Raw genomic sequence first — 24344 nt, 5'->3', positions numbered from 1 at the left:
CTCCATCAAAGAAGGAATTTTGCTGTGTTCCCTACTGTATTCAGAACAGGGCCTGCACAGAGAGGGCTCTCAGGAAGTATATGTATGAATGAACAAAAATGAACCACTTTATCACTTCACTGTAAAAGCTAGTCTAGGCTTACTTTTGGATTTTAAATCGCCCCAGGTTTATTTTAAAACTGAGAGAACAAAGAAACTATGTGAAATATAATGTAAGAAACATGCAAGCTATTTGAGACACATACATATATATATATACACACACATATATATATGTATAACAGGGGTATATAAGATATAAGAAGTGGAATTTTACTCCCTTTAAGTTTTCAAAATCTAATTAGTAAATTGCTTTAGTTATATGTTTTTGTCTGTGTCTCAGCAAAGTAAGAGATCCAAAGCTGAACTGCATGAAAACTGCCTGGAAGTGGGCCTCAGTGGATGACATTGCATCACTCTGAGAACCAGGGTGGGGCCCACAGGCCAGGGGGGCAGCCCCTGCACCTCACTCCCTACAGGTCTCCTAGCAGACATGACAATGGCTCCTGAGGATCAAGCCTTTCTTCAGACACTATGACAAAGGTTCTCAAAAGAACCCCCGATAAAGATGTCTATCATAGCACTGCTTGTGGTAGCAAGAGCGGAAACAACCCAAATGTCCAGCGCCAGGGGTGGCTGAATCAAGTCTAAGGAATCCATACTGTGGAGCACTCTGCAGATACTGTAAAAACAGCTTAGCGCCTGATCTGTCAGCCTGAAGAGATGCCCACGATGGACTGCTAGTAAGAATAACCTACAGACGAACGTCATGATAATGTGATGCCATTTCTACCAAAATAAATACCAAGCAAACAACAGTGAGCACAATTGCAAACTTTTTTCTTTGTACATGGGTCACTGTGCCAATTTCATATTTTTAGAAAACTTTAAGACATCGTTAAAAAGATGAACACCCTTTACAATGGTGTCATGTAAGACTCACTGTAGTGAACACTCAAATATTACACAGACAACCTCTTAACCAAAGAAAAAGATCCCCACACTATGTTAGCAAGGAGGCACAGAATCGGGAGCATCCCTGGACAGCTCAAGCTGTAGAAATGACACTTTATATGTAGAAATGACACTTTATATCTGAAAGCAACTCCTTCAACACTTTCATTCCTCAAGCTTCTTCCACAAGTGTGACTAACACCTAACTCTCATTTCATTCCCTATAGCAACCATGGGAATATATTCTGCATAATCTGTTTTTTAAAAAAACACGGAAGATGATTTAATCATTAGGTAAATAACAGCAGCTTGCATACTAGTTAAAAGTGGGGAAAGCTATGGTGAGAAAAGAACTTGTTTCGAAAACTTCACTACTCACCCCCAGCACCAAAGTTGACAACATACTGAGAAAACAAGGCGTCCAGTTCATCGTACTGTACCAGGGCGTCTTCAAACTGCTGCAGCATCTCAAAGACAAAGGCAAGCTCCTCCTAGTCACCCAAAAAAAGTTTAAAAGGGAAACACAAAATTATAAATCAATGTTTTGAAACAAGAAGCCACGGAAGATCACAACAGAGAAAAGCAAGCAGCATTCTGAATAATGTTTATGCTAAGAAAAGGAAAATCAAGTTAATGACCATGCACAGACAGAAGCAGGAAAAGGCCAGCATGACCCCTGGAGTCGCTCTGTGACGTGCCAGGCCTGACTGCTCAGCCTCTCGTCCTTGGCACTTCCCTGCCTCCGCAGACACACACTCTTTAATTAGAACTCTGCTCTATGGAACAGCGGAATCTTCTCCTTCATTTACGCATTAAAGCAACTACTCACTTCTATCCATGGAGACACAAGGATGCTAATTCCACCCCACAGGTTGAGTCTCTGGTCTGCCATTATTCATCTTGCTGCACATGCTGCTCCTGCTCTGGGGTGTGAGGAGGCCCCTGGAAGTGGTGTGTGTGCTCCTTTGACAGGCCTTGACCTTTCTCTTGAGAACCTGCTTACTTTCTGCTTCTACAAAATATTGTATTTTCCCTACATTAGCCCTGGAACCAATCACGTCCACAAGGAGCCCTGGCAACTTTTATTGGAGAATGCAGTTCAGAAACCAAGATCTTAGCACTAAGTCTGCTCACTGCTACTGAGGTGTCATTTTTTTCCAGACCTCATCAGAGGAGAGAGCAAAGCAATATTTACATGCACACATATTAACCCTCACCCACACATAAATCAATATTTCTGAATATATCTATCCAGCCATCCAGTTATCCAACCATGAGTTCACACTGATTCTAAACCAATACCACTGTGTTCATTTGGACTCTTCTCTTTCCTTGTCACTACTGTTAGGAAATAAGTTTAATAAGATTGAAGGGTAAAGAGACAGGGTAATCTGAAGTTCTGTCACAGTCAGTCATACAGGGAATTATGAACATGTTCAGGTTCCCTTATGTTACCCAAATCACCCAAATATCACCACGATAGGAGAATCAGAATAAGAGACAAACTTCAAAATTTCTAATTAGGGTCTTTTATTTATTCAAGGTGCATTATTTCTTCAGTAATATACAAGTGATATTTAAATATGAAAATTATGAAATATGAAAATCATGCTTTTCCAGGCAAAACATGGCGAACAAAGAACAAGGCCCCTAAGAGCAACACTCATCCCTTTGCAGAGCAGGAAGGGTCTCCTCCCCCGAGCTCCTCTGTCTCACATCGCTCTGTTCACTAAACACACTCTCCCTCTTAAAACACAAGAGAACTGATTATAGACCACAATTTTTGGAAACCTAAACACTTTTGTAAGCTAGAGTAAAGAAACCAGCTTAAGACAATCTTTCATTGGAACCCAAAGTTATAAAACTATGAAGGAAACATACTTGCGACTCAAGTAATTTAACCACAGCACCAGGCAGGCAGTAGACATCTTATCATCAGGGTCATCACCAGTGCTGGGCTCCACGGCCTAAGCCAGGTCCATGGTAGACATCCAGGAAGCCCAAGACACTAACAAAACCAGAACTGCTCTGAGGACAAGGTCATTTCATAAAAGGCTAGATGCCAAGCTCTGAAGCAGCGAGGCAGGTGACACAGTAATTACTCAAGATACCATCTCTGACCCTCCTTAATAAGCCAAGAGAATGAAGTGGGCCACTACAGTGTCATTTGGTCTTATAAGCTATGTCCATATGAATGACCGTAAGATAGCTGCCTTATTCACAAGAATGAAGAGGGAGGGAAAGAGAAGGAAGCAGCCTCACTGTGTAAGCGCTCAGGTACCTGCACCATGAAATATTCACAGAAGCTCCAGCCTGGCTCGGTCCTCTTCTCCCTCAAGGTTCTCATGTCATCCTCAAACTTGCCTAGGTTTTTTGTAAAAGACATAAGAAGTAATGTCCTGAGTTTGGTCAAGAAGGCATTCCAGGATTCCTGAGTTCGAGAGGAGTCCTTCAAGGGATCGGAGAGCACGACACACCTGTGAAGACATGAACAGACTATGCAGAAAACACTCCAGGCACAGAACCACTGCCCAACAGCAACAACGTTCTTGGGATGCAAACTGGCTTCCTCCCTCCTCTTCCTTTCTTCCCTCTATAACTGGTGAAGAACATCAGGCAGGTGATGAAACATCAGATGAGGAAATGATTCATTGTGAGCTGGTCTAAGGCCATGTAAGCAGTCCGTGAGTGCTGTTACAAGAGAGGTGCTGTGGTACGGATCGGGGTTATGATGAGTCACAGGACTCAGGCCCTGTCTATAGGCTACACCGGAAAATAAGGTGACTGCACCTCAGCTCGAAAACCCCAGGTGCCCTGCCCACTTCAAAAGCCTCTCTGGGTTCCCGGTGACTGACAGACTAAAATGCAGATGTTTAACATGGCACCTGAGGACCACAACAATGTGGACCAGCCCGGCGGTCCAGCTCTGGTTCCTATTCTCTCTAGCTCAAGCCCACTCGACTTCTCAGGCTCTCCCGTCTTTCTACCCAACAGCTTCCTACTCACCCCCCTCAACCCTGCTCAGCTGACACATCCTCACTGACCCTCTCCCCAGCCCCAGCCCCAGTTGCTCCCAGCTCAGCCCCACCAACTCCATGACCACTGTAGTCAGTGCACCCTGGAAACACTTTTCACTGTTAGTCTGCCTCTCCCACCAGACTGTGAGCTCAAGAGGAGCATCAATAAACAATAAATAAAGGCTTAGAAGGATGAGACTTAACTTATGGGACTTTCCTGGTGGCTCATAAAGAATCTACCTGCAGTGCTAGATACTCAAGTTCGATCCCTGGGACAGAAGATACCCTGGTGAAGGGAATGGCAGCCCACTCCAGTATTCCTGCCTGGAGAATCCCAGGGACAGAGGAGACTGGTGGGCTACAGACACAGGGTTGCAAAGACTCAGAGAGGACTGAGTGACTTACAACAAAGGTATGATCCAATTTCACTACAAACAAACTCTGTACCCATGGTGTACAAATCTCAAAGGCATAAAGTTACAAGTGTTTCCAGTGGATCTAGAAAAGACAACCTGTACATCCAAAAGGTTGGAAAAGGTAACTTTCTTTATTCTTGAAAACAATATAATCTCGAGATGAGTAAATTTGAACTCAGAAATAACTTCTAAATATTGATGCTATGAATTTCAACATTTCTCCTCTATAAATATTTGAGAAAAAATGGCAAATGAACAGATATAAAGTTTCATTAAGCAAGTGGCAAAACAAACAGATTTCAAGTTTCATTTCCTTTAGGCTCCATCATACCCCCTGGAGGAAGGACTGATTCTATAGATTATCGACCAGAGGACAAAGGGTGAAACAGCCATAGTCCAGACGGCCCACCAGATGAGTAATCAGTACCAAGAAGGAAATTTTAAAACTGGTAACTGGCCTTAATTTCAGTCACCCCACTCCCCTCCACCATTAGACACTGTTTCTTCCCCTGAAAGATAAAGGAGTCCAGGCAGCTCACGCCTAAGCACCCTCCCCCATGGGAGTAACGTGTGTCTGTGCACTGTATGAGCTGCTAGGGTCTACTGGCTCAGTAGTTCCTCCTTAAGGATTGCAATCATCCACGTTTATTTCTGACCAGATGCAGAATTCTCTACTACAGGGATGGATGAAAAAAGAAACCTACACGAACAGCAACCACAGATCTTTTCTTTCAGTGACCCAGTGCTTATCAACCAGACAATACAACCTTTACACTCTCCATCCCTCTAAGATCTTCAACGTTTACTGTTTCCAGATCTTCTCCTTATTAATTAAAACAACAAACAAACAAAGCTTCAGAAATTCCCATCAAGCGTTTTTAACTCAGAAGAGGAGAACCCAAAGCAGCTGATGAAGTCAGGGCTGGTGGGGGCCAATCTGAGCAGAGCAGCGTCCACAAAGCAGACACTGGCGTGGCAAGGAGCTCTGGGCAGGGGCCTCCCTGTCAATGGGATGCCACTGCAAAGACAACACGTGACCCTGTGTCAGCAATACTCACCAATAGCCTGGAAATGCACAAAAATTTTACCCAATTTTCCTTTTAGGGAATCAATTAAGGAGACAAGGAGGGGCCTGGTCTCCTTTGCTGCATCCACCACATGCTCAAGCATCAGGTACAGGGCAGGTACTCACAGAGCAAATACTTATGATCACCAGGGAGCCAGTAGACTATCTCACCTAGACGTCAGCCCAATGAGGTTAACAGCAAACACACACGTACCTGTCACTCTGTTTATTACAGAAGTCATTTCTTATTTTGTCCACAATGGAAGTTCGGGGAAGTATGTTGGTTTTGTTTTTTTTCTTGGCATCATTTTCAACCACCACAATTAACCAGTCCACGGAGCTATACGCTTTCAGAACATTCTGCCACTTGGTGAGGTCATCCTTTACCGTAGCTTTATATACTTCAGTATCCTGAAAATAAATGAGTCACCGTGAATGCAGATTTATCAACACCCTGTAGTTTATATGGCAAAAGAGCCTGATAACAGAGACGGAAGCACCCTTTTCTACTCTGGGGGGGCGGACACTCCATGGAAAGTCCGTGGCCGGTCCCAGCTGCAGGCGCTCAGGGCAGGCTCACCACCACGTCCCAGGTGCGCATCATCCCTGAGACCAGGGACACCGAGGGGATCCTCCAATGTTACGAGGAAGAGTTGGAAAGGCAGAGGGCAGAGCACGCTGCCCACCGAGACACACTCTGCTAAGAAGGCTGGGATTTCAAAACCCAGGTCTGCAGGGCTAGAGCCCTGGGCCCAAACACGGCAGGATCCCCTCCAGTCACGGCCCCGCCATGACAGGAAAGGGGAGTGGCCGGTCCCACTGCAGGTCCACTGCCATCTGGGGGTGGGGGCCTACCCATGGTTTCCTCCACAGCCCCATGGCACTCCAGGAGCCCCCAGAACCACTCCAACCTCAATGCCACTTGCTGGCCATGTCAGAGACAAGGCAGGTGACCCAGACAAAGAGGACAATCCAGGACTTTTGGGAGTTTTTCTCATTCACGTGGCCTCAACAGGGGAGCAGACATGAGCCTGGAAATCAAAGCTGCTCCTGACTTGGGGCCCAAACGCCAGCCTGCTGGAGTCAGTAGTCCTTCCGTCCCGGACATCAACAAGCCCAGCTTTGGCTCTCCTTCAGAGAGAAGCAGGGAGACACAAATTCTCCTTGCTTTGTAACTCTGTTTACAACTGACCTTATGCTCCATGAATCCACTCAGCAGATTAATAGCGAAAATCAAAATCAAGATGCTTAACTCATTTCAATATCAGGTATCTAAAAACCTTTGGAAACTATAATTAATAGCTACTGTCTAAATATATTCTTTCCCTCTTTGGAGAGAAGGATTCCTTAATTATCCTGCCCACATTTTCTCTGGATTTCTTTAGTCTCTCTTGAATAACACTCATGTGACTGATCCACGAATGAGTTAAAAAATTCTGTATCAAGTCCCTCTCTTTCATTTAATTAGTAAGTGAAAAGTTCCAAAAGGCAGTACTTAAAAATGTTAAAAACTGCTATGCCCTCAGTTTAACTTGAAACAACTACAATCTGAAAAAGAACTTTGGGTTAATAGGAAAACCATCGCGCAAAATTCTTATTTCTGAGAATTAATATCCAACAGTAACATACTCACATACTGCTTATTTTCCACACAATGGCAGTGCTTAAGACCAGAAGCTGGTGTTCTGTCAGAACCCAGATACCTGACGCCTGGAAAGTGAAACCGGAAGGCCAGGGGACGGCAGCCCTGTACTTGGCAGTTTCAAAATCAAAGCACAGTTGCAGATCCCAGGGCCCATTGGACAGGGAGAGGTGAGGCAGCAAGGAGGCCTTCCCAGGTGCCTTTTGCCAGAAACCACAGCGGGGGGGGGGGCGGGGGGCAGTTGGACCCCAAGGGGACACCAGCCCCTCTCCTGGGGACACTATGGGTGACAGCCTGCAGGGACCCTCAGAAGAGGCCTTGCTGAGCAGCAGGCAGGACAGAGTCCCCCAGAGTCCTAGAGGAATCAGGACAGAGCCCAGCCCATGGCTCACAATGGTGAGCAAACAACGAACATTCCAAGAGAGGCTCAGTGACCCTGCAGAAGAGGAACCCAAGCTGAACCTGCGGGGCTGAGGGTCTCTCAGGAAACCACAGTGCAGAGGAAAACCCCATCATGGAGGACCCCATCATCCAAGCTGGAGAAAGTCACACACAGAGAAAGGGAAGGAATGAGAACGGACGCTGTGTGCCGTGCTGGAACTGGGTTGTGTGTGTGCGCACGTTCGCATGCGTGGGCACCAAGAGTTACATATGGAGGTAAACACCTATGCAAACACGTGTGGGGGCACATATGCACACACACACACACATATACCCTCCAACCGAGTGCTGTGCTTAGTCGCTCAGTCTTGTCCGACCCTTTGCGACCTCATGGACTGCAGCCCACCAATCTAGACAGCATATTAAAAAGCAGAGACATCACTTTGTCGACAAAGGTCCGTATAGTCAAAGCTATGGTTTTTCCAGTAGTCATGTATGGATATGGGAGTTGGATCATAAAGAAAGCTGAGCGCTGAAGATGATGCTTTTGAACTATGGTGCTGGAGAAGACTCTCAAGAGCCCTTTGGACTACAAGGAGATCAAATCAGTCAATCCTAACGGAAATCAACCCTGAATATTCATTGGAAGGACTGATGCTGAAGCTAAAGCCCCAATACTTTGGCCACCTGATGCGAAGAACCAACTCATTGGAAAAAACCCTGATGCTGGGAAATATTGAGGGCAGGAGGAGAAAGGGGTGACAGAGGGTGAGACAGTTGGATGGCATCACTGACTCAATGGACATGAGTTTCAGCAAACTCCAGGAGACAGTGAAGGACAGGGAAGCCTGGTGTGGCTGTAGTTCATGGGGTCGCAAAGAGGCGGACACAACTTGGTGACTGAACAACAACAACAAAAAGGATCAAATTTAAAAGCAACTTAAATAAAGCACAAGAAAATTCCGGGTTACATAAAATAACAGCACCAAACAAGATAAAATTCACACTGTCTAGCATCCAAAAAAAAACTGCCAGACAGGTAAAGAAATAAGAATATAAGATCTATAAAAAGCAGAAAAATCACTCAAAAGAAACAGACTCAGTAATACAGATAACAGAGTTAGTAGACAAGGCCATTAAAATAGCTATTGTTGCCATATTTCATATGTTCATGACGGCAGAGAAAGACTGATGCTAAGCAGAGACAGGAAAGGTTATTTTAAAAGACCCCTGAGGAACTCAAAGAGATGAAAACCACAACGTCTAAAGTGAAAAATACTCTGGGTAGGACTAAGAGCAGATGAGACGCGGCAGAAGAGACAATCAGTCAGCGCGAAGGCACAGGGACAGAAAGCATCCAAGCGAGACGCACAGAGAAAGAGACTGATGAAGCCCAAGTGCAGTGACCCGGGAGACGCCACGGGGCCTCACACAGGCACCCGGGGTCCCCACAGGAGAGGAGGGGGCGGAAAAAAAACCTGAAGAAATAATGACCAAAAACGATCCAAATGGGATCAAAATTATAAATCGCGAAAGTAAAAAAACAAAAACCCAAAATCCAAGCACAAGAAATGAAGCTCCACCATGGCATATCATAAGCGAACTGCTGAAAATCACTGATAAAGAAAAGAATCTTACAACAACAGAGGAGGACTTCTCTGGTGGTCCGGTGGTTAAGAGTCCACCTGCCAACGCAGGGAACACTAGTTCCATCCCTGATAAGAGAAGATCCCACATGCCATGGGGCAACTGGGCCTACGTACCACAACTACTGAGCCTGCGCTCTAGAGCCCACGAGTCAGAACTACTGGGCCTGTGAGCCTCAGAGCCTGTGCTCCACAAGCGAAGCCACCACAATAAGAAACCCATGTGCCACAACTAGAGAAAGCCCACACGCAGCAACCGAGACCCACTGCAGGCATAAATTCAATTAATCAATCTGGGGAAAAAAATACCAAGGAAAGACATTTTATTTACAAAATAAGTCAAAAATCAAATATTTTTCATGGGTAACAATGGAAACCAAAAGACAGTGAAGCAACATCTTCTAGGTGCTGAAAGCGGGGGGGTGGGGCAGGGAGAACCTTCAAACAAGAACTATCAGGAAAATACTTTCCAAAAATAAAGGCAAAATAAATAGCTCCTCAAATATTTAACAGCTGAGAAGAACTCATCACCAATGGACCTGCACTATACAGAAGTTGAAAGAAGTCCTTCAGGCAGAAAGAAATTAATACCAACTGAACACCTGGATCCACACAAGGAAGGGAATGTACTGGAAATGGTAAACACGCAGGCAAGTACGAGAGACACACTCTCCCAGGTTTACTTTCTTTAAACCACGCTTGATGGCTTACAGCAAAAATGACAACAATGCACCGTGGGGTCTACCACACACGTGAGGCTGAGCGTGCGCCACAGCAGCACAAGGCAGGGGACCGAGGGGCGGCGCTGTGACACCCATGCGCCGCCTCAAGCAGCGCGACAGACTTGCAGGAAGGAGGTGTAACTTACAGTGTGACTACAAACGCTGAGGCAACCACTAAAATATCACAACAGAATTTTCCTTCTAAATCTAAAATCCTAAACGTTGTCAGCTTGCTCTAGGAATTTTTCTTAATAAAAGAGAAAATGAAAGTGAAGTCGCTCAGTCATGTCTGACTCTTTGGGACCCTACTGACTGTAGCCCACCAGGCTCCTCTGTCCATGGGATTTTCCAGGCAAGAATACTGGAGTGGGTAATACTGGAGTGGGTAATACCGGAGTGAGTTGCCATTTCCTTCTCCAGGGGATCTTCCCAACCCAGGGATTGAACTCAAGTCTCCCACATTGCAGGCGGACTCTACCATCTGAGCCACCAGGGAATCCCACAGTGGGATTCTCCACCCACGGAAATTTTCTTAATAGATGATCACCAAAACTAAAACAGAAAAAAAAAAAAAAAACTTCCACAGGATTCCTACTAGGAAATGTAAGTTTAAGGAGGAAAAAAATCATCTATAATGTCCACCAGATGCAAAGAGCCAAATCATTGGAAAAGACCCTGATGCTGGGAAAGACTGAAGGCAAGAAGAAAAGGGGACGAGACGGATGGATGGCATCACCGGCTCAATGGGCGAAGTGTGAGCAAGCTCTGGGAGATGGTGAAGGACAGGGAAAGCCTGGCGTGCTGCAGTCCAGGGGGTCGCAAAGAGTCGGACACGACTGACTGAGCAACTACATAATGTCCACAAACACTAAACACACCTTCCAGTAAAAATGTAAGGCTTTTATGAAAAACATTACAACACACTACAAAAGAACATAAAAAAGCCATAAAGAATGGTTCCCAGAGAAGATTCATCATCATTAAAAATCTCAGATGAATGTACTAACGATTTCAAGGCAATCCCAGTCAAAACACCTCCAGTCTTATGGTTTTTTTCTTTTCAATCAGTTATCTATGACTTTGTAACAAACCACTACAGAACAGAGTAGCCCAGAAGACTGACTGTTCCCAAGTCTACAGCTCTTCGGCTCCACCTGGTGTCAGCTGTGGCCCTGGGATACATTTAAATTCACATCTTTAAAGACCTACATCACTAAAAATTTAAGAATGAAGATAAATGTATTTCCAACTCAAAACAACTATGAAAAGAACAAAGTAAACTGTAAGAAAACAAAAAGAAGGAGACAGTAAAAAAATGAAAGCAGAAATTAGTGAGATAGAAAATGTACTAACAGTATATCAGACTAACAAATGAAAACCCTGGTTCTGGAGGAGGGGGTAAAATCAAACTAGTTAATTTCATCAAGAAAGAAAAAAAAAAAACACCAATATACAAATTAAGAAATAACAATGGAGAAATAACTATTGACATAGAGCACATTCTAAAAGTTGAAAAAAGACTACTTCATACATCTCAATGGAAAGAGATTTTAAAATTTAACTGAAATGTAAAATTTGTAAGACAGACACAGTTTATCAGAGCAGACAAATGGTTAAAACAACCAACTTTCATGGAAGGGACACAGAACATGATCAAGAAACTATCCCATGAGAATGCCAGGCCCAGATGATTTCTCAGGAGAACTCCGTCAAGTTATTTTTATGAATCAAGCGTAACACTGATAGCTAAACCTTATAAACACAATACACAAAAAAGTTAAAGACCAATCACTTGTGAATGCAGATGCAAAAAAAACCCTAAATAAAATGAACAGACACCAATGTCACATTAAGACAGTAATACTCTGACCAAGTGGAATACACCAGGAATACGAGTATGGTTCAAAAAATACCCATTACCAGTAACACAACTCAACATATCAGTAGATCTAAGTGAGAAAAATCATATGATTATCTCCACCAGGTACGACAAAGCCTTGAACAGAATTCAACAGTGTATTCCTAATAAAAAGAACTCTCGAGAAAATAGGAACGGATGGAAGTTCCTTCACACACTGACTCAAATTCACCTGATTCCCACGGCCAGCACCCTACTTACTGGGGAGGTACCAATCACAGGCATTCCCAATCAGGAACAAGGAAAAGATACCCACTGTCTCCACCACTAACAGACAATGTCCTAGACTAGGAAAGTAATCTGAGACATAAGAACTGAAAAGACTCTCTGCAGGTGGCATCACAGGATGACTGGAAAACCCTAGACTTTGGGGCCTGGAGACACTGGTTTCGAGAATCAATGACAAAACAAACTCAAACAATAAAACAAAATTCAGCAAGGTTAACGTGAAAAAAAAAAATCAACAGTCTCCATATACACAAAAAATCACCAACTGGAAGATACGGTGTGAGAAAAAAATCCCACTGACAATAGCAACAAAAAAGGTAAAATACTCAGAAAAGGAATTTAATATAAGGTTCATATGAAAAAATAAACAGAGCAACTAGACAAACACTGAAAACACTCTCAGGGAATGTGGACTATCAGGCCAGGGAAAGCACGCACTGCACACAAGCTCTGAACTCGTCTCAGCCAGCCTGTTTCAGGCTGTCATGTGGGTACAGCAACTCTGAAACTATTCTATGCATACTGCAGCCCTGGGCAGGTAAGTGAAATGTGCCCATGTTGTCAGGGCCAGGGTGGATATAAACAGAGAACAGGTTAAGGAAAGAAAGCGCCCTGGGTTAAGGCTAAAATCAGAGGCATCATTATCAACTCATGATTTTTAAGCCATGTGCTTTCAGAGCCCTGTGGAGTCAACTGGCAGAGCATCAGGGCCACTCCTGCCATGCCACGGGGATCAAGACCTTAAAAAACAACGGCTGATTCCAACATAGGGGTAGCAAAGGGACAAGAACCCAGAATATTCTGTCGTGTCGAATGTTACAAAGTGCTCAGAAGGCCACAGGAGCCAGTTTGAAGTGACTCTCACTGGCCAAACCTGAGACAACTTGAATATCAAAATAAGGATAATTAACTGTAAAGCACTAAGAGAAACCCACACAGATTTCTGATAGCTTGGGAAGAGGTATGTGCAGGCTGCGGTGATGTCTAGGTCAGGAAGAATCAGCCTTGTGCTAAATCCAATCTGGATGTTGGAGAGTCCCATCACTGTGCCACAGGAATGCCTCCCTGCACACAAACTGCACCCATCACATGGCCTGTTCTGACCTCTGTGTTCCCCAGGAGTTCACAACACTGCTATGTGCCAGGCAGAGGTTGCCTATGTGCCTGGTCCAATAAAATCCCAGGCGTCACATCTCTAACGAGCCCCACTGGTGGACAACACCTCACATAAGCTAGCCTAAAGAGTTCACAGGGAAGAAGCCTGTCCCGTGTGACTTCATGGGGAAAGGCTACAAAGTCAGCAAAGTCAAAAGTACACGGGGTGAAGGGAGTCCAGGCATGAGCTTCCAGCCCTTTCTCATTAGAACTACAAAAACTACTCTGCATCCTCAGATGCAGGTTAAAACATCACAATGTGTAATGATTCATGTATTCCGTACACTGCTAAATGCTTATTTTATTAGAGTTGAAACAGATAGAACAAATGACCCAGAGAATTTTCCATTCGTTCATGAAAGAAGAATTCAGGTTCATGAGTACAGAACTGCCAAGTACAAGCAAAGGCCACGGTGCCCACCGCAGCAGTGTCTGCTCTCTCAACGGGCATCACAGAGCACCTCCTGCACCAAACTCAGGTGGTGAGTTAGGAGACAGCTCCCTGCCCACAGACAGCCTACCAACCAGCACCAGAGACAGACAAGGATTCTCAAGGAGAGTACAGGGTGTTAGGAAAACAAAGCTGAAAGGAAATATTAGAAATAGCTAGTGCCCACCAGGACACAGTGAGATGGCTCACAAGAACTGGAAACACAGAAGTAATTTGGGGACTGTATTTGGTGGTTACGATGAGCACACTGCACTGGGCCAGAGCAGAAATAAGCCACTGCAAAATCATACACTTGGCTGAAGAACAGAGAAAAGAGAATACCAAAATATGACAACAGTAAATTTCAAAAAGCATAGCTGTCTCAGCAAAACCCAGACCTGTGCATTCTCAACCCATTATAACCTTCCCTGAATGAATACTCACACAGCACTCCGTCCAGTAAATGTGCAGGAAGGGGAAGGTCAGCAGAGCTTTGTTCCCATCTTTGGGCAGCAGCTCCTCTTTGAACTGAACAAAGTTAGACTCCAGGTGAATCATCTTTGGAGCCCGGCCATAGGACCTATCAACAGTTGTGAACAAGTCACTGAGAAACATGAGCATGTTCAGCAGGAGGAAAAGGAGAAAAAGACAACAATCTAATCCTATCTATGCGTTCAGATGTGCAGAGGTGATAGTAACCCTGAATTTTAACTATCATATGTTCCATTTGAAAAGATGCTATAAATTATTTTAAACACAGGTCATGTGTCAAAGCTCTTCATAACTCCATTTGCAACAATAAAGACTTCAGAGAAAAATAAATGTCAGTGTACAGTCACCATAAAAGAAGCAGAGAGTTTCCCAAATGTCAGAAGTGCAGTTTGAAACTACCAAAGCTTTAAACTGCTCTAATATTTTTGCAACAAACTGCATTATCCAAAAAAGAGAACTTTCTGGTGAAAAAGAACAGGTTTCTGTTTGCACAGCATAAACAGTGGTAACCACCCATCCTCCAATTTTTTTTAAAGGACAACTCAAGGAAATTTTTAAAAATAATTTTTTAAACATTTTTGGCTGCGCTGGGTCTTTGCTGCTTTTCATGGGCTTTCTCTAGTTGCAGCAAGTGGGGTCTACTGTTCGTTGCAGTGCTTGGGCTTTTCCTGTTGCAGGGCATGGGCTCCAGGCATGCACGCTTCAGCAGTTGCAGTGCGTGGGCTCAGTAGCTGCTGGGCTTTAGAGCACAGGCTCAGGAGCTATGGCTCACGGGCTTGTTGCTCCATGGCATGTAGGATCTTCCTGGAACAGGGATCAAACCTACACTGGAAGGCAGATTCTTATCCACTGCATCACCAGGGAAGTCCCATCCTCCAATTTTCCTCAATCCAAGAACAAAGATCCCACAAGCTACATGCATCTAATCGATGGCTATCACAGAGTACAGACGCTGTTTTATTATATTTCTAAAAATAAATTAGACTATATACATCTATTTTCCATCTCTAGTGAGTTGTGTCTCTTTTAAGTATCTACAGATGGATTTTATTATTTTGTCTAACCTAAGGAGTCTCCATGATGAATAAACTGAAAACAACCGATATTATGCTTTAATTTGTGGATTTTCTATTTCACGCTAGTTTATTTCTGTCCTTGGTGAGATTAATCAAGTTTTCTTTTTCCAACCTTTTTCTCTGTTAGCTTGAAAGTTTAATCTTCTATTTCTTTTCTGTTGTTACTTACATTTTAACTTTTAATATGCATAAACTTAAATTTCCCCTTCAAAAAGTACAGTAAGTGTCTATCTCTCCTTGAACAGGACAAAGATACTACACTATTTTCTTTCTGCTTTCTTCCACATTCTGAAATTTTAGATTTTTAATTTTTAAAAGCACTGACACCATAAAATAGTGAAATATTTGTTACGACTTGCTTTCAGGCAGCTGCTCCCTTCACCCTGTGAATTCAGGGTTCATGTTCCTGACACGTGTTTTCCTTGAGACACATTCCTTAATTACTTCAGAGAGACAGTAGTACACAGTTTCTGATCATACATATCTGAAGGTGTTCCTGTTGACAGCCTGTTTCCAGCTATTTCCATGCTGTGGTGGCAGCAAATATAAGGGGAGCAGGGCTCTGGAGAGCACGGTGTGGTGGTGTGCGGACACCCTGGGCCCAGCCGGTACCCTGTCTCTCCAAGGTCAGGGGGAGGCTGGAGCAGTCTTCCCACTGTGTGAGTGTGAATAATACACAACTCTGGAGTCAAGGTGGGGCTTCCCTTGTGGCTCAGCTGGTAAAGAATCTGCCTGCAATGTGGGAGACCTGGGTTTAATCCCTGGGTTGAGAAGATCCCCTGGAGAAGCGAAAGGCTACTCACTCCAGTATTCTGGCCTGGAGAATTCCATGGACTGTATGGGGTTGCAAAGAGTCGGACACGACTAAGAGTCAAGGTACAGCCTTCAAGTCAAGGTACTCCTCTTAAATGCTCTATCTTAGGCTGCATTTTAAATGCTGTTAGAGACTACAGACTCGGTTTTTCATTTCTCCCCTCCCTATTTCCTGATGTGGCTTTTTGTTTGCTTGGTTTTGTTTTCATTCTGCTTGACATTCAGCAGCCCCTGAAATCTCTGAATTCACTTCTGGGAAAACCTGCACACCAGTTCATCAAGCAGGGCCCGTCTCTCCACCAGCTAAACAGTCACTTCTGAAATACCTACTACAGGGACATGGAAACCTATGGACTTAGCCTTCACGGCTCAGCTTTCCTCTCGGATCTCCATCTCTGGCTCTCAGCTCTCAACTCCGGAGTTCCCAAGTGCAATCTCCCAACTCATCACTCTGTTCTTCAGCTATACAGAAGTTCAGTGCATGAAGTCAAGTTTCTGCTTCAATTTTGTTTCCCAAGATCTAATCAATTACATTTTTGCCAAAGTGAAATATACCCACTTTAACATGTCAAACAGTACTAAAGAGCCACACATACACACACGCCCCTCTGCACTTGGTCTTGCCCTTGCCTCCAAGGTCCTGGACCCTGTCACCTGTCAGGGACCCGCCTGCTTCTCAGGGTGTCCCCTTCTCAGGGCTTTCCCTCTCATTCCTCTGTCCATCCTTCTGCTCCCAGAAAGAGATCCATGTCTCCGCTGCTGCCACCTCCGCCTTCTCTGTCCTTAAACATTTAGGCCTTTCCAGTACTCTTCTCTCATTTAGTCTTCAAGTAGGTAAAGAAAAGAATCTGCATATTAAATCTATGTAGGGTCTCTACTCCATTTTTTTCTCATAACCCCATTTCTCATTTATCTTTCTGAATGTTTGAATAATGTATGCTTGTTTGAAATACTTTCCAGAGCACTCCATTTCTTCAGATATTATTAAATTCTTCCATTTGCTGAATTGTTTTCTCTCATTCACAGCACTGGGCCTCCTCAATAGGTGAACAATTTTTCTGTAAGAGAATTCTCCCAGTTCTGTACATTCTTTATATTACATTTTGGTAAATAAATACATTCCTTGTAACACTAAGCAGGCACAAAGATTAGACTAGATTCAGTGGAGAGTCTGGTGAAGTCATCCAGAATGTTAATTCTTCACGTTAGGAGGATAAAAACTGGTGGTCAAAAAGGAATAATGTAGCAAGAATTAGAATTACATGAGCATGAATAACAACAGGAAATTTTTCATTCATCTTGGTTAAAATCAGATTGCCAGTATTAACAGGTATTAACAATATTATTAATAAACAGTATTAACAATCCAAACATTTTCTACAAATAATACCTAATCTTACCAGAAGTTAGTTTTTCAGTAAAACAATTCAATCATTTCCTCAGAACAAGTCATTAGAGGAACAATTACAAACAACAGGGTCAATGGGAAGACTGATCTGATTGCATTCCTAATCTTAAAGACCATCCTTCTGTCCACTTTCTCATCCTTAAGAGAAGGAGCCCAGGCACTCAGGGTGACTAAGTCCTGGTTAAGACACAGAGGCACCAGCTCTACTGAGGAATATGGATGCACGCCTCCTTAACAAAATGCCACCAGGAGTCAGAAGTCACCTCTATACAAGGGGCCTGCGACTCTGAAGACGTGTCCCATTTCTATCATCCTAGGTCTTGTTCAGAAAACAACACATTCCTTAAAAAAAGGCCCACAGATCACAGGGCCTTCTTCTCAGGCTCCCACTTTCACTGCTTCACTCACTCATACAAACGCCACAAAACAAAGAGGGAGATGCCATACCTCCTCCATTCCATCGGTTCTCTTGGAAGCTGCTGGGAAAGTGTCGGGTAAATGGAGGTAAATAAATTCTGATCTCCAGCACCTACAACAGGAATAAACATGGCACTGTTAGGTATTTACATGGAAAATGGGCTCTAAAATGTATTAATTGGTATTTTTAGACAATTTAATAATTTAGCAAAATGACATCACAAAACAGGTTGTTTTATGTCTTTAAAGAAGTGGTCTCTAGAAAAGTCAGCACTTGATCTAACTTCGCCCCCACCTGGCCTTCCTGAGGAGATAAATTCTCCCCAAGAGTAAGAGTAGGAAGAGGAAAGTGGAGCCACCTGCCTGGGTCTGACAGCTAAGGAGGGCGGAGCTGGACCAACTCTGCTCAGACGCGCACCTGTGTCGGCTCCCACAGCCACTTCTTCAACTTGGATAAAACAGCCATGAAACTCCAGGCAGAAAAGGAAGCCAGGATAAGTGGATGTGAGTTTCTTCACCAAATTCCAGCAGGAGCCGAGACACATGGGCTACTCTCTGTGTACACGGTACCCAGGACACCAAACACACCTGCTGTCACTCGTCCTCATGGAGGCAGATCCGACCGCACACCGAGGACAGAGGAGCTGCAAGGGCCCCGTGCTCAGAGTACACAGGGTGCTGGTGGCAGAGACCAGTGAGGAACTCAGGAGTCTCTGACTTCACAGCTCAGCTGTTAACTCAGCTCTTTCATCCCAGCCTTAACAGAACTGAAAAATCCACTTAGCTCTCCTAAAATGACAGTATAGCCACATCCCACTTCAGCCTAGAAAGAAGCTTTCAATACCAATGGCTTAGTCTTACACTTAGGATCCTCTACTGTTAAACATACCTTTTTCCAAACTGCATTTATATTGATCTTAAAAAAATCACTGAGAAGTGGTGTGGGCCACTGACAAACTTACTTATTTTGCTACCATGAGCCTAAAAAAAAGAAAACAAAACAAACAAAACGGAACCTTTCCCAAACCACATAACTATGTCAAGTCCCTACAGAGAGGAGTGATGTTTCTGGGCAACTGAGCTGATCCTCAGAGAGGCAGTGGGACACGGGGACTGGACACAGATGCTGGAAGGTTGACCACCTGGATCCCTTCTGAGCTCCACCACCTACTAGCTGAATACGCTTGGGAAGACCATGTATCCTTTCTGTGCCTCAGGGACCATCTGTGAAATGGGAAAATAAGAATAGCTCTCAACAGGGCTACTGTGAGAATGAGCCAACATGATAACCCTGAACAAGGTCCGGCCCAGAGTAAATCGCTAACAAGCGTTACTATTAATAATTCATTGTTGCCATAAAAACAGCTTTGAGGTTTTAACTCACCAGTTTTCACTGCATTCATGTATTTGGTAACTGTCTTAGAAATCATTAAAGTAAGAAAACCTTTAGTTAGCTTCTAATTTCTTATCTCTGAGTGCCAACTCCTGCTGCCTCTTGAAAAGGTTCTAGAATTAACATATATAAAAAAATGACTACTCTCTGCTAAAAAGAAATTAGGGCAACCACAGGGAAGCTTTCTCCTCTTTCACTTGGTTTTTTATATATATGCTCCTTGCAATAAAGTCTCACATGAACGTACAAGTAACCTCTGCAACAGGGTAAACAAATGCAGTGCCTCCTGCACACCCCCTCAAGTGTCTCCCACTGTTATACAAACTGTTATACAACAGAAAACTTGTCCAGCTGGAGGTTGTAAAGGAACAATTTTTCTCACATTCAATCATGAAATAAATCTTTAATCTGTGTCCTAAATTTAAAAGATTACGGGTCAATTAACACATCTGTCAAGGGCAGAGACATCGTCTGATAATAACTGGGCACTGAACATGTGACCATTTGATCTCAGCCCCTGTTAAGGAGCTGAACTGTGTCCCAGCAAAATTCATATATTGCAACCCTAACCCCTCAGCACCTGTTATATGACTCTATCTGAAAGAGATGATTAGGTGAGAACAAGGGCTTTTGAATGGGTCTTGATTAAATCCCTTCAGAAAGAAAGGGAAGTCGCTCAGTCGTGTCTGACTCTTTGCAACCCCATGGACTGTAGCCTACCAGGCTCCTCTGTCCATGGAATTTTCCAGGCAAGAATACTGGAGTGGGTTGCCATTCCCTTCTCCAGGGGATCTTCCCGACCCAGGGGTCGAACCCGGGTCTCCCGCATGCAGGCAGACACTTTACCATCTGACCCAGCAGGGAAGGTGATTAACTCCCTTAGGCATCCTTATAACAGAAAATGTGGACACACGGCGCGGGAAAGACCATGTGAAGACGCAGCGAGAAGACATGGCCACTGACAAGCCACCAAGGGAGGCCTCGCAGCCAGCCCCGCCGACACCGCGGCCTTGGGCCTCCGGCCTCCAGGACAGTGAGCATAAAGTTCTGCTGTTTCAGCTTCTCCCCACCCCCAGCCTGGAGGATTCTGTTACTCCGAGCACCCAGAGCAAACTGACACACCACTCTACTCTTCATTCCCACCCACTGAAACCCTATGTGGACTGAACATGAAGAAAAGCCACCATGTTATACTGAGTATTATGGAAAACAGAGGGAGGTATATCTTTGAAAATGGGCTAGAAAGAGCCATAAAAGACAGACAGCAAAGAGTTTATACGGAACCTCAGAAGAATAAAATCTCCTTGATAGGTAATTAAATGAACAATGTGCATTCATACTTTGTAGTGCCCCCAAATAGCCCAACAGTTAGTAGAAAAGCCACTAGAGTGCTGAGGTCTGCACTGTAAGAGCGACTTCATTTTGATCCCATGGGCAGCACAGAGGCATGAGAACAGCAGGGGCTCAGATGTTAGAATACAGCTACTAGAAGCAAAAACGAGGCTTAAGATGATGTGTTGAGAGAACTCTGTTCAGAAAACTGCTGGGTTTATTTTTCTTTCTTAAGATTCACTCGGACTTCTTAAGATTCACCCGGACTTCCCTGGTGGTCCAATAGTTAAGAATCCTCTTCCAACGCAGGGGACACAAGTGTGATCCCTGGTTATGGAACTATGATCCCACACACACGCTGCAAGGCAACTAAGTGCCATGTTCCACAAGAAGAGATGTCTGAGAAAAAGGCAGGCAGAGCCCTGGGTTCCTGACTACCTACGCCTCTCTTCTCATGTCTGCCATTTGTGATCAGACTCTGGGCCACGCACTCAGATATCTGAGGCAGACCCTCACTATTTTCTGAACTAGGACTGCATTCTCTGAGATGTTTAGAAGCATATATTTATGTATTAATCACATGATTTTAAACTTTTCATGTTAAAAGCAGGTAAGAACTAATTAAACATGGCCAGTGGCGGGGGTGGGGGGGAGTTAAAATAGATGATTTCAGTGACTAAAGTATATATGGGTCACATTTCAATAAACTCAGCTGAACATTTTCTTAAAATTTTAAAAATAGAAGGACTTGGGAACTCAATTATAAAATAGTTAACTTTTACCAACACTGAGAAGACACTAACACATATCCAACAGAATATAAATAAATATAGATAAAAGATGTGTCATTTATATTTTCACATGCTAGCAAGGTAATGCTCAAAATCCTTCAAGCTAGGCTTCAACAGTACCAGATGTACAAACTGGATTTAGAAAAGGCAGAGGAACCAGAGATCAAATTGCCAACATCCACTGGATCACAAAAAAAGCAAGGGAAAAAGAAAAGAAAAAGCAAGGGAATTTCAAAAAAATACCTACGTCTGCTTCACTGACTAAGCTAAGCCTTTGATTGTGCGGATCACAACAAACTGTGGAAAATTCTTAAAAAGATAGGAACACCAAATAGGAGATTTACCTGTCTCCTGAGAAACTTGCATACAGGACAAGAAGCAACAAGTAGAACCAGACATGTAACAATGAACTGGTCCAAAACTGGGAAAGGAGTACGTCAAGGCTGTATACTGTCATCCTGTTTATTTAACTTATATGCAGAGCACATCATGCGAAATGCCAGCCTGGATGAAGCATAAGCTGGAATCAAAACTGGGAAAGGAGTACATCAGGGAGAAATAACAACCTCAGATATGTGGATGATACCACTATAATGGCAGAAAGTGAAGAACTGAAAAGCCTCTTGATGAGGGTGAAAGAGGACAGTGAAAATACTGGCTTAAAACTCAACATTCAAAAAACTAAGATCATGGAGTCCGGTCCCATCACTTCACGGCAAATAGATGGGGAAAAAGTGAAAACAGTGGCAGCTTTTCTTTTTTGGGCTCCAGAATCAGTGTGGACAGTGACTGCAGCCATGAAATCAAAAGACACTTGCTCCCTGGAAGAAAAGTGAAAGTCGCTCAGTGGTGTCTGACTCTTTGTGACCCCATGGACTATATACAGTCCATGGAACTCTCCAGGTCAGAATACTGGAGCGGGTAGCCTTTCCCTTCTCCAGGGGATCTTCCCAACCCAAGGATCAAATCCAGGTCTCCCGCATTGCAGGCGGATTCTTTACCAGCTGAGCCACAATGGAAGCCCAAGAACACTTGAGTGAATACTGGATGAAAAGCTATGACAAACCTGAAGTGAAGTCGCTCAGTCGTGTCTGACTCTTTGCGACCCCATGGACTGTAGCCTACCAGGCTTCTCTGTCCATGGGATTCTCCAGGCAAGAATACTGGAGTGGGTTACCATTTCCTTCTCCAGGGGATCTTCCCAACCCAGGGATCGAACCTGGGTCTCCTGCATTGGAGGCAGACGCTTTATCCTCTGAGCCACCAGGGAAGCACGATGACAAACCTAGACAGTGTATTAAAAAGCAGAGATATCACTTTGCCGACAAAGGTCTGTATAGTCAAAGCTATGGTCTTTCCAATAGTCATGTAGAGATGTGGGAATTGAACCATAAAGAAAGCTGAGTGCTGAAGAGTTGATGCTTTCGAATTGTGATGCCGGAGAAGACTCCTGAGAGTCCCCTGGACTCTCCTGGACAGCAAGAAGATCAAACCAGTCAATCCTAAAGGAAATCAATCCTGAATATTCGTTCGAAGGACTGATCCTGAAACTGAAGCTCCAATACTTTGGCCACCTGATGCAAAGAGCCGACTCACTGGAAAAGACCCTGATGCTGGGAAAGACTGAGGGCAGGAGGAGAAGCAGGGCAGAGGATGAGATGGTTGGATGGCATCATTGACTCAATGGACATGAGTTTGAACAAGCTCTGGGAGATGGTGATGGACAGGCAAGCCTGGTGTCCCTGGGCTCGCAAAGAGTCGTAAACAACCTAGCAAATGAACAACGAAAAGAGACAGTAAGAAAGTGGCTATTTTTGAAACAACTCTAATTTTCAAAGAAGTCAATTATAACTAAAAATAGAAACCCGTAGCCCAGACAGTCTTTTAGACCCAACACACCATCACTAAGGTCAGAGTCTAAGCAAAGCCAAGAAACATGTCCAGACCAAGCCCAGGAGGGTGCAGAAGACCCGCCCAGCCACACTCAGGGCCACTCACAGCTGAGGTCAGTTGCACAGCATTGGCTTCACCCTCTACCAATGTAAACAGCAATGGAAACTTTTCAATCATTTTTCTGCACAAAACTTTAATTTTAGGATCCACTAGAATTGCAATGTCACAAGGTTATTTAGTGTCAAAGCATATTTAAATCCTGCTCTTCAGTTAATAGTCAACTGCGACCAGAACAGAATCAGTCTTATGTTCATACTTAAAGAGCAGAGGCTGAGTCCAGGGTCCTGTTCTGTGTGAAAGTGCCTCCAGCAGAGGAAAGGCACATGAAGCTCAACCCTGCTGGAATTAACATCCAACCAAACCATGTGAACTGGCTCCGTCTGGGGTGGTTAGAGAGAGATCCCCATCTGCATCTCGGGAACACTGGGTGTCTAGAGTAGGCTAACACAAAGGCACCTATTCTCTTAATTGAGAAGAAAATATTTGTATCTCTGTTCAAAAAGCTATACGTTTGTTGTTGCTAATGTAGGTGCAATATTTATGGTTATTTATCTGCAGTATTTATGTATATGTAATATTTACGTAATCGTTTTAATTTTAAGATTTGATGATGACATAAGACTGCATTTAGCACTAAACCATCTACAGAAAGGGTAGCATAAATTAACAAATGTGGTACGAGTGCTCCAAAGTTACCAATCATGCCTCGGGGGGAACAAAAGGTTAAACAGAAAAGTCACCTATTTGTTGGGAAGGACACAGGGCTTTCATACTTATAGAATCAGACATGTTTTAAGGGCGTTCAGAAATTGACAGAATCGTCCTGCTCCCCTGGGGCCTGTGGACATGTTACATTACACGGCAAGGAAGAATCCAGGTTGCAGATGGATTAAAGCTGCCGGTCAGCTGACCTTAAAATAAAGGGGTGGTCCTGTCTTATCCGGACAGGCCCGCTGTGCTCCCAGGGGTCCTCGCATGGGCAAGAGCCACAACCAGAGAGATGGCGCCACGAGAGACGGAACCGGGGCCCAGAGAGCCGAGGGAGATGCCGGAAA

General features: G+C 44.0%; 1 protein-coding gene across 3 annotated transcripts in view; it reads right to left on the bottom strand.

Moving 5' to 3' along the window:
* The window catches only part of TRAPPC10 (trafficking protein particle complex subunit 10), a 77327-nt gene that overhangs the window by 38924 nt on the left and 14059 nt on the right, over nt 1–24344 (bottom strand). Inside the window, exons 2-6 of one of the 3 annotated variants that reach the window (XM_055414888.2) lie at nt 17851–17932; nt 14059–14194; nt 5707–5903; nt 3275–3470; nt 1373–1484 (exon numbers count right to left, since the gene is read on the bottom strand). In XM_055414888.2, coding sequence (XP_055270863.1) covers nt 1373–1484; nt 3275–3470; nt 5707–5903; nt 14059–14194; nt 17851–17932 — 723 coding nt within the window. Of the gene's footprint in view, nt 1–1372; nt 1485–3274; nt 3471–5706; nt 5904–14058; nt 14195–17850; nt 17933–24344 lie in introns of those variants that run through there. The other 2 variants (XM_055414891.2, XM_088834735.1) reach the window with 2 other exon arrangements.

The sequence above is a fragment of the Moschus berezovskii genome, chromosome 1, assembly GCF_049115385.1.
Source record: "Moschus berezovskii isolate FMDL1 chromosome 1, NW_MosBer_1.0, whole genome shotgun sequence".
Classification (NCBI taxonomy): Eukaryota; Metazoa; Chordata; class Mammalia; order Artiodactyla; family Moschidae; genus Moschus; species Moschus berezovskii.
Note: the sequence above shows the minus strand (reverse complement) of the source record. Positions and strands in the feature narration are given on the sequence as shown.